Source organism: Salvelinus alpinus, chromosome 6 (genome assembly GCF_045679555.1).
Source record: "Salvelinus alpinus chromosome 6, SLU_Salpinus.1, whole genome shotgun sequence".
In the NCBI taxonomy this organism is placed as follows: Eukaryota; Metazoa; Chordata; class Actinopteri; order Salmoniformes; family Salmonidae; genus Salvelinus; species Salvelinus alpinus.
The window spans coordinates 53,568,103-53,583,784 of NC_092091.1; the positions used below are offsets into that span (position 1 = coordinate 53,568,103).

The window sequence follows — 15,682 nt, forward strand, 5'->3', positions numbered from 1 at the left end:
CCCTTGCAAAAGAGACTCTTGTCTCAATGGGCTTTTCCTGGTTAAATAGAAATAAATACATCTGGATCAGTCAGTTCATCCTGGCCTGCCAGCAGATGACTGTGGCCGGAGCTGTAGTCACCTACTACTTCACCAGGTCAGGAGAGAGTGTTGTGGTAAGTGTAATGAAATGCTATGTGGTGAATAAAATAGTCCCAAAAGTGTAAACCCCACCACTCTGGCACTCCATACAATCAAACACTCAAAGTATCTGAAAGAAAGGGAAAGGGAAATGGGGATGCCTAGTCAGTTGTACAACTGAATGCATTCAACTGGAATGTGTCTTCCGCATTTAACCCACCCAGAAAACAAATACTAGCTGAACGCAGGTCTGTCTCGTATCACTTATACTATTTCTAATTCTTCTTTTCCTCTTCTTTTCAGCTGCAACTGTCCCCCATCCTGTCGTCTATGCTGCATCTGGGCCCCTACCACCCCAACTGCTCCTTCATCACCACCCTGGTGGAGATTACTCCCCCATCCTCACCTACTTCCACAACCACCTCAAAGGAAAATGACTCATTTGATCATATTCACTGTCCTAAACCAACAACCAGCGCAATGTCCTTTATCACAATAACCTACATCCACAGCCAGCTCAAAAGAAAAGTGTGTCCTTTATTATATTCACTGTCTTAGATCCACAGATCTGTTGTTTATTGTTCTCATCTACATCCAAAACTGTGGAACCAGCTCAAAGGCCGAGTATGACTTTTATCTTATTTGTTTATAAAGTATCAAGAACCAGCTTAGAGTACGTTTTTTTTTATCTCATTCACCTACCTCCAAAACCAGTTCATAGGCTAAGAATGTGCTTTGCTTTATCAGATTCACTTAAAGAGAGAATAAGAGGTTGAGAAAAAGAGCACCACTTTGTGGGATAGTCAATGTCAATGAAGGGGAAAGGGGTTAACTAGTCAGTTGCACAACTGAATGCATTCAACCGAAATGTGTCTTCCTCATTTAACACAACCCCTTTGAATCAGAGCGATGTTGGGGGCTGCCTTAATCGACGTCCACTTCATCAGAGCCCGGGGAGCAGTTATTGTTGGGGGTTAACTGCCTTGCTCAAGGGCAGTTCAGCATTAGAGATAAAGGATATGAATAATTTAAAAAACAACATAATTTATTTTCAATTACTTATTATTTAAGGTCATTCCAGTTGATAATATTAATTTTCAGCAAATGCAATTATTTATATTAAGATGTACACAGTTTCCATTTTCATTTGATAATACAATTTCAAAGGACTTCCATGGACATTCTAATCATATGACATGTCAACCTGACTGAATATATTTCTAAATATATTTTTACATGTAATGATTTGTAGATATAAATTGTAAATGACTTCCACGTTGTGGAAAACTCCATTGTTTAATCAGTCTGTGTGGTTGACAGGAGAGATGATGAGAGGGGCTAGGTTTTTACCACCGGCATTATTGCAGGGGCTGAATAATGGATATAGTTTCTCAGTAAAGGTGCAGCCAGTGAAAGAGTATATATAAGACCTGGCCTCCACATCATAAAAAGAGACCTGACCCTCCTCATAATCCACAAATACTCCCACCTTCTGGGGCTTCTCTTTCAGGGACAGGAGGAAAGGGGGGTAGGTACCGGCTTTGTACACATTTCCATTCCTTAGCAACACAGTCCAGAGTCCATCCTCAGGGCTCAGTGAGATATTCCTCTTCCTGTCTATGGACTCTCTGGCCACTCCTAAAGTCCACTTAGTCTTCCCCTTAACCGTCACCTCATAGTAAAATCTCCCTGAGGAGAAGCAATCCTTTCCAAGGACAATGGCAAAACGATCAAACCTTTTTGGATTGTCAGGTAGATTCCGTAGTGTTTCTCCACATCTCACTTGTTTCCCATCCTCAGACAGGATGAGATCGGGATGTGCTGTGTCAGGATCCAGAGTCACATCCACTGCATACTGCTGAATCCTCTTCAGTTTGACTTCAGGCAACAGCTTCTCCATCTCTTTATTCAGCATTTCCTCCAGCTGAGAAACAGCTGTCCTCACAGTCCCTACACAGAGATCACTGTGAACACTGATCTCAGACCAGTCCTTGGTGGATGGAGGGGTGCACATTAGAGATGTGAAGCTCTGGAGAAGTTGGAGGTGGTCCTCGGTGTGAGAGAGCTGCTCCAGCTCAGTGCTTCTCCTCTTCAGCTCAGTGATTTCATGCTCCAGCTCTTTAATGAGCCCTTCAGCCTGCCTCTCAGCTGCTTTCTGCTTCTTCTCAACCACCTCAATGACCTCAACCTGGCTTTTCTCAATGGATCGCACCAGAGCAGTGAATACCTGCATGCTGTCTGCTATCTCTCTCTTTGCATCTCTCTTGCTGAGCTCTACTGAGTGTTTGATCTCCTTTAGCTTCTGCAGTCGCTCTTGGATAATCTGCTGGAACTCTGCCTCAGTTTTCCCCAGCTGAACCTTCCTCTCTCCACACTCTTCATCTATAGGGACAGTGTCATGAGCCTTGTGGTCTGTCTCAGCGCAGAACTGACACACACACGTCTGGTCAGTCCTACAGAACAGCTCCAGGACTCTGTCATGCTTCTTACAGATTCTGTCTTCCAGGTTCTCCACGGGGTCAATCAGTTTGTGTCTCTTTAAGGGTGGGGCTATCTGATGAGGCTCCAGGTGAGTCTCACAGTAAGAGGCCAGACACACCAGGCAGGACTTCAGGGCCTTGAGCTTCGTCCCAGTGCAGACATCACAGGCCACTTTTCCAGGATTGGCAGGGCAATCATCTTTACCTTCGTCTGTCATCCTTTTAAAATTATCTACAACCTCTCTGAACGTTGTGTTGACACGAAGCTCAGGTCGTGTGTAGAATGCCTCCTTACACAGTGGACATTGACACAGGTCATTGCTATCCCAGTACTTTGTGACACAGGCAATGCAGAAGTTGTGTCCACATGAAGTGGATACTGGCTCAGTTAACACATCCAGGCAGATAGAGCACAGGAACTGCTCTTCAGTTAGGAGACTGCTGGAGGAAGCCATATCTAGACAGAGAAAGTGAAACTGTAAATCATTTCCTGGAATGAGTCAGCTCTCGATAGTTTTAGTGCCATCAGCTTGAATAAAGTTGTGATAAAAGTCAGTATAAACTTGCTAAATTACCAAAGTGAGGTAAACATAGGTACTGTAGATAAAAAACAGGAAACTACAGTAGAATGAACACAGTAAAAATAATCGGTACTTGTAAATCTCAACTCACCTGTCTGTGTGTGCTTGTGAGAGTGTGGGTACGTTCTCTGATTTTGTCTGTAGTTTAAACAGTATTATCAACAAAAATAAAGACACATTTCTAAAGAGTTTGACATAGTTTGCTCACGTGCGCAACATACAGTCCAATAGATCTATCAACTTCAGTTGACATGCTCCTCCCCACCCAGTACCTCTATGTACAGCATGTGCTCTGGAACAAAATTAACCCTTTGCCCGGCTGATCTCTCTCTTCATTCCTGATACAATGTTTTACCATTTCAAATCAAACACGAGAATAGTTTAATAAACCGGACTGTTTTCATTTTCACTAATCTTGGAAGAAATGTATTAATAATTAATATAACTTATGAAATATATAACTATGAATTATGAATGAAGTGTGATTTAGGGATGTTAAACAAAGGCTAATTGCAGAGGTATGGAAGGTTTTCCAAAGACATCAACAACAAACAGAATTCCAATTCCACATGAGGATGAACAAATATATTATAGTGGCAATGTACATTTCTTACCTTCATAGCTAATTATCTAACACTCCTGTAGCCAATTTTCGACATTTATTTGTTTAGCATAGGGCTTTATTTTCTGCAAAATACAACTGTAAGCAGCTTATAGTTTACTGCTCTGTCACAATCGTTGAAATAACATTCGGACCAAGGCGCAGCGTGATATGGGTTCCACATATTTTTATTTGTGAAACGCACAAAATATATATATTTTTTAAAGCAAACGATACATGACAATATGGAATGCTCACAGGCAACTACACATAAACAAGATCCCACAAAACACAGTGGAGAAATGGCTGCCTAAATATGATCCCCAATCAGAGACGACGATAATCCTCTGATTGGGAACAATACCAGGCCAACATAGAAAAAAACTACCTAGATTACCCACCCTAGTCACACCCCGACCTAACCAACATAGAGAATAAAAAGGCTCTCTATGGTCAGGGTGTGACATGCTCAAAGAGAGGGCAAAGAGTGGTGGGCTATCAGTTATCATAGTGAATGTAGGTAGATGATGTAAATCAGCTAGTTAGCTGGATAGCTTGTTAGCTATGCTGTTGAAACTAGTCATTAACTGTGGTTGAAGTTCTGCTGCATACATCTGCCTCTTAGGCCTACTAACAAACAATCAAATTGAAGCCTTCCCTGTTCTTGACTGTGAGTTGACACATGCAACTCAAAAGAGAGCGAGTACTACACTACAGTAACCATAGCTTCTGCCTGCAGGAGGAGCCACCAGGGTTGCCAGGTCTAGCTAACATTTCTAGCCCAATATCCCCTGAAAACCCACCCACGAGGCCTGAAAACTAGCCCAAAAAGGAAGAGGGGATTTGACACATTTTCCATGAAACCCTTTTTACATAATGTTATCGAGCAAATTAAGAAGGAATATATGAATAATATAGGAATAAGGAATAAGTCATTTTTAACAACGTAGGCTAAGAAGCAAAATTTGATTTTCCATCAATATAATAATTATTGCGAGTTTAAGAATATGTCACAAGAGAAAAGATAACTTGGCCTTATTAAACTCTCCAGATCATTTTCCGTCAGTGGATGTCGATTTAACTTGTTTTGACTGCTGTGATTAAGCAATAAGGCCGAGGAGGTGTGGTATATGGTCAATATGGGCAATATACCCTGACTAAGGGCTGTTCTTAGGACATAGCCATTAACCGTAGTGTATTGGCCATATACCACCAACTTCTGAGGTGCCTTATTCCTATTATAAACTGGTCAACAACATAATATATATTTTTTTACATCATCTTTGAAATGCAAGGGAAAGGCCAAACAGTGTAGATTCTAGGTGTAGTTTAGATGTTGTACACAAGATGGCAGCAGTGTGTGTAGAACGTTTCAGACTGATCTATTGAAGAATTACATCACTACACAATATTTTGTATCAAGTCTGCCAGGTGTCCTTCCCGAGTTTGCCCAAATGTGCCTAATGGGTAAATTGATACATTTTCAATTACACAACTACAGAGAACATACAAAAATGCTATGGTAATACAAAATTAAAGTGTAGAGTACTCCCAGGAATGTCATACATAATGGATCATTAGCTTCCCTACAGAAAAGACACTAACCTTCACACATCTAGATGGCCGGGCAGGGTGGGTGTGGAGCCAGAGACAGCAGTGGGGTCAAACTGTTCCTACATTTCGCTGTAATAGCTACTATAAATTGGACACTGCAGTTAGATTAACAATAATTTAAGCTTTCTGCCAATATAAGACATGTCTATGTCCTGGGAAGTTGGCTGTTGTTTACAACTTCATTTAAGTCACATTATCGCATATTGAGCAACAACTATCCCGATTTAGTGGGCCCGATCCAGTAGAGGTTATTAAACAAGTAGTCATTGCAGATGTATGGAAGGTTTCCGACAACATTTAACAACAGAATTCAAATTCCACATGGGGATGAACAAATAGTGTCAGTCTAGGTAGATTTATCAATTACATCCTAGATTGTGTCTTTACACATACTCACTTTAGCTTATACCAACTACCAGTTGAGGGAGCAGGTGCTCAAAGTGAAAAAAGGGCACCCTCCCAAAAAAACATTTATATTTTCTGTTTATTTATTTCACCTAATTTTAACTTTGTCTGAAAGAGTACATGTTCTGTTTAACGTCAACTTCATAAAACATGTTTTCCCATCTCAAGAGAGAGAAAAAAAGACTATAGTAGCTGTCAATTAATGGCCAATTAAAGTAACATGGTTGATAGTAACAAAGGTTGATGATTTAATCTCGAATCAGCCATAAATCCCTTTATGACAGGGGGAAGGAAAGCTTGTTCTGTGTAACAGAGAATGGCAATTGAATGCTAGCTTAATTTTTTTTTGAAATTGTTAATTACAAAATGTGCCTATCTAACAGGCTTGACGTATTATGCTCGATGTGCTCAGTTTTCACTACAAAACACAAGAAAATTGCCAAAAAGAGTAGAACCAGCTCACCTGCTCTTACACTATAATTTGACTATTAAATGTTCACTATGTTTCTTTTGAAAAGCAATAGTTGCACCATGATAAAATGAGAGTTCAGTTCACGTAATAGGGTTGACCTTAAAATTAGGGAAATGTAAATTAAGTAATCACTTTAACTAAAGAATAATCTTGAGAAATGACTTTGTCAAAGCAACAAAATAACTACGGCTTTACAATGATGGTGAAAACGTATAAACATGTTGGGGTTAAGTGAGTTAAAATCTTCCTAGAAGTCCTATAAACAGGACAGAGGAAATGAGATTTATCAAATTTTCCATGTGGTTCACATTAAAGGGCACTTCATTTAATATAACAGGTTTAGATGTTAAACCTCTAAGACATCCTCTTAGATGTTAAGTCCCCAATATGGGGGACTTTAAGTGGTTCTGGACTGGTTCCGACTTACATTTTGGTGTACAATGCACCCTGCGTGTGTCATAGGGTCCCGTGTCTTACAGTGCCAGAAAACGCCATCTCACTGCTCTCCCTGCTCTCCCCATCTCACGCCATCTTACTGATTCATCTCGCTGTGATATTTTCAGCTGGATCTAGAGCTCTCAACATGAAAAAATACTAAATAATTTAATCGAATTGAAATAAGATCACATTTTCTTGGTCACAGATGTATGAAATCACTTCGTGCTTAAAGCTGAAGTTGTAATGAGTCTGCACACATTTGAATGGTGTCTGCATCCCAGTGGATGTTTAGGAGAAAATTGTCTGTCAACAGTTTAATGAAATAGTGCCAATATTACACTTTTAATTTTGGCACTCTTTTTCAGAATTTGTCTAGTCTTAGTAGACAAATAAAATATTATTAAGTGATACCCACTGGGCACAGACGTAAATTCAACGTCTATTCCATGTTGGTTCAACTTCATTTCATTGATGTCACGTTCTGACCTTAGTTCTTTTGTTATTTCTTTGTTTTAGTGTGGTCAGGGTGTGAGTTGGGTGGGTTATCTATGTTTGTTTTTCTATGTTGGGTTTTTCGTTTGGCCTGATATGGTTCTCAATCAGAGGCAGGTGTTAGTCGTTGTCTCTGATTGGGAACCATATTTAGGGAGCCTGTTTTCTATTGTGTTTTGTGGGTGGTTGTTTTCTGTGTCTGTGTGTTCCACACGGAACTGTTTCGGTTTTCGTTCGTTCACATTATTGTTTTGTACTTCAGTGTTCAGTTTGATCCATTAAATATTCATCATGAACACTTACCACGCTGCGCATTGGTCCTCCTCTCTTTCTCCCAACGACGATCGTGACAATTGAAAGGATGTGGAAACTATTTTGATTCAAACATGATTTAGTCTAGTTATTGTCAAAATCACAAATACAGTTGGCCATTTATTCAAGTAAATGCTCTTTCATTTTAGTTACATCACATTTGTATTGCCTCATTAACCAGTTACATGTAACTAAATGTAATCGAAAATGTAATCTACTTAATATTCAAAAGCAATTATTTATTATGAGAGGGCTGTAAACAATAACTAGTAATGCTGCATACTCCGAGAAAGTTTAAAATCTCACCTTTCTTGTAATAATAGTTATAAATTGCTGAGGTGTAGTCAGTTTTGAGGACACAACCTCAAGCGCAAAAGTACAAATATGAAAATATTAAATATTTTATGATGTATTTCCTATTCAACAAAACTGTATGAATAAGGCTTGAAATGACTTATATGCTTTCTAAATGTAGTATAATCAAATTATAAAACAACTAAATACAATAGTTCACCTTCCTTATAACTGTAAAATACACATTTGTATGTTTAGTGTTGGAGAAAATGTGCATATTATCTAAATGTCTCTCTCATCTCATATTCATCTTGTCTGTCTATGACAAACAGAAAGTGTTTTTTTGTTTAAAATATATTCATTATTTTAGTTTAATGACTATAAATCGATCTCTGAATTTGGTACAGTGATGAAACCACTCTCTCCTGCTGCTCTACAATGTAAGGATAGCTTTGTCAGTGGCTGTGAAGTAGGGTTCAGCCAGGAGTTGATGGACAGTTGGAAGAGCGAATGAAATAGTAGGAGGAGGGACTACTGTGTCCGTGGGAACCAGGGCAGTTCGAATTATAAGCGATAATGTCAGTTGGAACCGGTATCAGTACCACGGAGGTCCCCTAAATAGGGGACTTTGCATCTAAGAGGTTCTCACCTATAGTAAACATCAATCACTGACTTCCATGCGCACAAACATACAGTACACAGCCTTGCCCTACTACATATTTTTCTGCATAACACCCTATTCTCTTCCCAACAGCAGAAATATGACAAACATACTGAAAGATTAGTGGAATCTGTGTGGGTAGTTGGACAGGTAAGATGACTCACAGTGAAGGTGAACAGGTGGTCACGGGTCAGGTGACAGAGGAATGGATGAGACTGAGGCAGAAATTCCTTTAACCATAAAGTGGTATATTTACTGGGTAGTAACAAAGGAAACAGAATAACATGTATCCAATCAAATTCATAATCACAAAGGTCAAATCATAATAATTCATTATTAACATAATTAGGTAATTCAGCAATTCAGTTCAATAAGAAGTCAATAGGAATCATCCTTGAGTCATTTAGGCTCTTAACTATTTATTATAATCATGAGAAGAATATCACAAATAATTCAATCAGTGATCGGTTATTCAATCTATAATCCCCATTAGTTTGATATCAGAATTGATCAGTTCAGCAAACAATGACGTTTCATATTTCACCCTTTCAAGTTTGTCTTCATATGTACATGTAACTTCATTACATATTAACCATATATCGATGGCATGATTGGCCTGTGATGATCTGTAGGGCCGTGATCATTGACCATTTACATTACACAATAGGTTTGATGCGTGCGCTCCAAGCCGCGCTCTGCGGTAATAACTATAAACAATAACTGATGGCCCGCTCTCCCGATCCCAATAGATAGTTTAGATGAAAAGGTAACAGATGTGGTGGATTCACGTGGAATCATGGATGCACAGAACTTCTGGATTAGACGGAGTTAAGGAAGAGAAAGCAGTGAGATCGGGCGATCTGTCGGACATTTCCACCTGACCTAATTAAAGCGCCCCTGGCCCAGCTGAGCAAGTGGCCATGAATTAAAGGATTCTTCCACCAACTCCATGGGCCTTTTCTACACATACAGTACCAGTCAAAAGTTTGGACACGCATACTCATTCAAGGGTTTTTCTTTATTTGGACTATTTTCTACATTGTAGAATAATAGTGAAGACATCAACACTATGAAATAACACATATGAAATAATGTAGTAACCAAAAAAGTGTTAAACAAATCTAAACATATTTTATATTTGAGATTCTTCAAAGTAGCCACCCTTTGCCTTGATGACAGCTTTGCACACTCTTGGCATTTTCTTAACCAGCTTCATAAGGTTTGCATTTCAATTAACAGGTGTACGTTGTTTTAAAAGTTTATTTGTGACCCGCTTCTGGAAACTAGGTTTATGTCAAAGGGTCACTACTTCACAAGAGAGCCGTTTGAACATACATTTTTATTTTTATTAAGATAGTTTTTTTGGGCAGAAATGTCTTCTCGAACATGTGAACTTTCATGTACCTTAATAACAAACTTGTATGCCATCTGTAAATACGAATAAAATTGTTAAATTACGACCGTAGTTGGTTAAGCCATAGAAAAAAATAGCAACCTTCCCGCTAGCCATGATTGGCTGAGATAATGAGTGTGCTGGATATGCCGAGATTTTGGATTGGCCTGCCATATATGGCACGCTTCTGTCTAATTGAGCTGGTCAGTATGTGTAGAGTAATCCTGTCTAACACTGCTTTTTTTATGTATCAGTATTAAAATTTAACAAAGGACTCCAGTATGCAAGTATCCATTTCAATAGAACATCACTGCAACAACTGTTTCAGAGCACTCTCGTCCGAGTGTACCAGAGCGCAAGATAACTGATAAATTTACGAACACTCAACACCAGTTGAATATGACCGGTGTCAGTAAACGTCAGCAAATTTTTTTTATTAAATTGTTGCCAGGAGCACAGTTAGTCACCAACGCTCTGGATAACATGAAAACAGCCTAACCAGCTCTGCTAGGGCGAGTAAAATGGTCATAGTTTGGGTGGGGGCTAAAGCTTAAGATGATTCTTATGGCATTGCACACGGTCAGTGTGAACCAGAATGACTTGACACAACAACAGGCCAAGCAAGCTGTACATACAAAACGGAAACGACACAGGACATCTTATATAATGAAAGGGGTTGCAGTCTGCCATGAAGCATTCATCCATGTACATGGGTAAGTCTAGCTACAGTTACAGATATTACACGTTTCTGCTAGTTATAGCCTAATGTTAGCTAGCAAACTAGCTAACATTGAACCTATTTGGTTAACTTTAGCTAGCTACGACAATCGGTTTGTATTGCTAGTACTCTATGGATTGGGATTATGGTTCTTGTTTAGCTAGCTAGCTCCTAATATAAAAAAAAAAGACTCCTTGAAGCTGACTGTTAGCTAGCTAGCTGACGTTAGATGGCTGGCTCGCTAGCTAACATTACGTTTAAGATCTGTGTGTAGTAATGTTATCTCAGAATGCCATTTCACATTGCTAGTTATAGCCTAATGTTAGCTAGCTAACTAGCTAACATTGAACCTATTTGGTTAACTTTAGCTAGCTATGACAATCGGTTTGTATTGCTAGTACTCTATGGATTAGGATTATGGTTCATTGTTTAGCTAGCATGTCTAACAACAGACTCCACTTCGCCAGATGATTACATGACCCATCGAGTTAGCCAGGTGTGTCTGACAGTGATTACGGCTATCTATTGTATAATAATGCCAAAATATTTGTATCTGGAATTTGTCTTTCAGCATCAGTAGAACACGCCTGACTCTCCTCCACCAGTCATACATTGAGAATGGTCTAATGCCTCCCATCAAAAGGAGAGCTGGCTCAAGCAAGCACAGGTTACACCTGAAGCATGAGGACTTGCAGCGAGTTGTGAACTTCATCAACAACTACGTAGACGATAATGCAATAGTATTACTGTCACGTTCCTGACCTTATTTCCATTGTTTAGTCTTTATTTAGTTGGTCAGGACGTGAGCTGGGTGGGTGTAGTCTATGTTATGTGTTTTTTGTTTAGGTTTGTCTTATTGGCCTGATATGGTTCTCAATCAGAGGCAGGTGTTTTACGTTGTCTCTGATTGGGAACCATATTAAGGTAGCCTGTTTTCACTGTTGGTTTGTGGGTGATTGTTCCTGTTCGTGTGTTCCTGGTTTTTCTGTGTTCACTAGTTTGGGACTGTAGCTTCGTTGGTTTTTCGTCTGTTTATTGTTTTGTTCATTATTGGAAAAGTATTCTAATAAATTATGGATACGCACCACGCTGCGCTTTGGTCCTCCTCTCCTTCTACCGACGAAAGCCATTACAATTACCAGGATGCCACCCAGGACACAAACACTTTGGTGGAAAGCTGCTGCCATCCCATGTGACAAAGCAGCATTGTGGCATCTCTACAAGAAATTCGATGACAACACTTGGTATGTAAAGCATAAACAACACGTTTTGATTATTTAATGGACCTCCAACATGATTGGCTCTACTTTTATTGATCTCACATTATTTTTGTATTTTCCAGAGGCACGTGGAGCCGGGCTCTGTGTTAACTTCCAGTTTCCAAGATGATGTTTTTGTATGCAGTGCTGCTGCTCTGCACATTTGTAGGTAAGTGCAACTTACTTGATAATGATGCATTAAAAAATGATATTACGTTTTACGTTACATTTTCTTTTCATTAACTTGTCTTAATGTTATTTTGTTGTTTGCAGGTGCACTATCCTTCTGACCCTATGCAGCCAGGTTCCATCTAGTTTTTAACTCCTCTCAACTGCAGTGGCCAAAATAAGAACAAGTTTGTGCTCTGGTATTGTGCCTGGCGGACCATGCACAAGCTCCACTACAATCTGGACCTTCACTTCCTGATCACAGGCCACACCAAGTTTGCCCCCGACTGGTGCTTCAGCCTCATCAAGCAGTGCATCAGAAAGACCAGAGTGAACATTTTGTCTGAGATTGATGGTGTTGTGAAAGACAGCACTGTGACAGGGGTCACCATCCAACAGCTGGTTGGACTGGAAGATGGTACAGTGCTGGTAGAAAGCTATGGCTGGCAACAACACCTGACTCCGTACTTCAGGCCGCTGCCACAGTTCAAGCAGTACCAGCACTTAAGGTGAATATAATTTTCATTGCATTGTATGAGGTTATTCTTCTTATCTAAATTGATGTTGAATTGAATTGATGTTGTGCAAGGTTGTAATGTCTTCTCAATTTTTTTTGTTATTTCCTGTTTTACAGCTTTGATGCTCTGGAGCCTGGTGTTGTCGCCGCCAAGGAGTGTTCGGACTCAGTCGGGACCAGGTTTTTGCTGCGCAACGCTGACATCCTTCCTCCCATAGATGGTCTGCCTGTACAAGCACCACCTGGACTGAACACAGCTAGACAAATGTATGTTTTTGAGAAGATCAGGGAGTTTTGTGATGAAGAGGCTATAGACATCACATGCCCTGCACCAAGGTCAAGGGCAAGACAGAAACAGGCTCTCCAAATATAGATTCCCTTGTTGATGCGTGTTTCGCATGGACCAGTCATCAACACTATCTGCAGTGCCTCTATTCAAATGACTCTCTCCAAACACACGTTGCCGCTACTATTGTTAAATCCTGCTGTTCAGCCACTTTACCCCTGCTTGTATGCATATAACTTCCTCATCTACCACTGCTATTGTTATTGATATTGTTCTTGTACATACTGTATATTATTTTATTTATATTGACACTATCTATTTCTGATATTGCTACTATGCAAGTAACCATTTGGCTGTACCATTTACACCTTCTGTAGAGACCCATCCACATGGCAAGATGTGGCTGGGGGTTTTAGCATTTCTTTCACATGACCCATCAATTTAGACAAGTGTGTCTGGGTAAGCGTCATCTAATATTTATTAAATATTTTTATCTGGACACTTTCTGTTTACCTGGAATTTGTCCTTATTGTAGGCTACTACTTTTTCCACTTTTAGTCTTAATCTTTACTACACTACTCAGCACATGACCTCACATCTGAATCCTTAAGGAGATGGGTGGGGCTGGCTTTGAAGAGGGTGTGAACAATGCTGAATGGGTGTAGACAAAGGAGAGCACTCCAGTAGGTACCAAAACATTTAAAGGCCATTTTCTCAAAAGTGAGTTTACAAGTTGATCAACTTTCAAAGCAGAATTACTTTCCCATTGTTCCTCAAAAATGCAGTGTATGATATACCATTTTGTAGCTTATGTAGTCTCTACTTTTATCCAATGTAAAAATCACAATTACAAATTTTGCTACATAAGACCGATTTGAGCCGGTTGGTCACATTTGTGTAATTTCTTTCCTTAACGTGTTTGAGCCAATCAGTTGTGTTATGACAAGGTACAGTAGGTAGTCACCTGGAATGCATTTCAATTAACAGGTGTGCCTTGTTAAGTTAATTTGTGGATTTTCTTTCCTTCTTAATGCATTTGAGCATACCAGTTGTGATGTGACAAGGTAGGGGTGGTATACAGAAGATAGCCCTATTTGGTAAAAGACCAAGTCCATATTATGGCAAGAACAGATCAAATAAGCAAAGAGAAATGACAGTCCATTACTTTAATTACATTTTTCATAAACATTTTATATTTATTTTATTTCATTTTTATTTCACCTTTATTTAACCAGGTAGGCCAGTTGAGAACATTTTCTCATTTACAACTGCGACCTGGACAAGATAAAGCAAAGCAGTGTGACAAAAACAACACAGAGTTACACATAAACAAACATACAGTCAATAACACAATAGAAAAATCAATGTACAGTGTGTGCCAATGTGTAAGAGTAGGGAAGTTAGGCAAAAAATAGGCCATAGAGGCGAAATAATTACAATTTAGCATTAACACTGGAGTGATAGATGTGAGGAAGATGATGTGCAAGTAGAGATACTGGGGTGCAAAAGAGCATGAGGATAAATAATATGGGGATGAGGTAGTTGGGTGTGCTATTTACAGATGGGCTGTGTACAGGTACAGTGATCGGTAAGCTGCTCTGACAGCTGATGCTTAATGTTAGAGAGGGAGATATAAGATTCCAGCTTCAGTGATTTTTGCAATTGGTTCAAGTCATTGGCAGCAGAGAACTGGAAGGAAAGGCAGCCAAAGAGGAGTTGGCTTTGGGGATGACCAGTGAAATATACATGCTGGAGCGCGTGCTACGCGTGCGTGTTGCTATGGTGACCAGTGAGCTGAGATAAGGTGGGGCTTTACCTAGCAAAGACTTAAGATGACCTGGAGCCAGTGGGTTTGGCGACAAATATGTTGTGAGGGCCAGCCAACGAGAGCATACAGGTCGCAGTGTTGGGTAGTATATGGGGCTTTGGTGACAAAACGGATGGCACTGTGATAGACTACATCCAGTTTGCTGAGTAGAGTGTTGGAGGCTATCAAGGATCGGTAGGATAGTCAGTTTTACGAGGGTATGTTTGGCAGCATGAGTGAAGGAGGCTTTGTTGTGAAATAGGAAGCCGATTCTAGATTTAATTTTGGATTGGAGATGCTTAATGTGAGTCTGGAAGGAGACTTTACAGTCTAACCAGACATCTAGGTATTGTAGTTGTCCACATATTCTAAGTCAGAACCGTCCAGAGTAATGATGCTAGTCGGGCGGGCGGGTGAGGGCAACAATCGGTTGATGAGCCTCCATGTAGTTTTACAAGCATTTAAGAGCAGTTGGAGTCCACGGAAGTAGTGTTGTATGGCATTGAAGCTCTTTTGGAGGTTTGTTAACACAGTGTCCAAAGACGGACAGATGTAAACAGAATGGTGTCGTCTGCGTAGAGGTGGATCAGAGAATCCCCAGCAGCAAGAGCGACATCATTGATATATACAGAGAAGAGAGTCGGCCCGAGAATTGAACCCTGTGGCAGCCCCATAGAGACTGCCAGAGGTCCGGACAACAGGCCCTCTGATTTGACACACTGAATTCTATCTGAGAAGTAGTTGAGAAACCAAGGCTATTGAGTCTGCCGATAAGAATGCGGTAATTGACAGAGTTGAAAGCCTTGGCCAGGTCGATGAAGGCGGCTGCACAGTACTGTCTTTTATTGATGGCGGTTATGATATCGTTTAGGACCTTTAGCGTGGCTGAGGTGCACCCATGACCAGCTCGGAAACCAGATTGCATAGTAGAGAAGGTACGGGTGGGATTCGAAACGGTCGGTGATCTGTTTGTTATCTTGGCTGTCGAAGATTTCGGGGCAGGATGGAAATAGGTCTATAACCATTATGGATAGAGGTCTATGTAAGACATGAAGGTCAGTCAA

At 40.1% G+C, this 15,682-nt stretch overlaps 1 protein-coding gene across 1 annotated transcript; it reads right to left on the bottom strand.

Moving 5' to 3' along the window:
* Positions 1-1,152: 1,152 nt before the first annotated feature.
* On the bottom strand, positions 1,153-3,434 carry LOC139578893 (E3 ubiquitin-protein ligase TRIM21-like). Its single transcript, XM_071407019.1, has 2 exons — positions 3,273-3,434; positions 1,153-3,057 (listed from the first exon to the last, which is right to left on the bottom strand). Exon 2 carries the CDS (start codon positions 3,053-3,055, stop codon positions 1,421-1,423), a length of 1,635 nt encoding a protein of 544 aa, XP_071263120.1. The 5' UTR covers positions 3,056-3,057; positions 3,273-3,434; the 3' UTR covers positions 1,153-1,420.
* Positions 3,435-15,682: the final 12,248 nt, after the last annotated feature.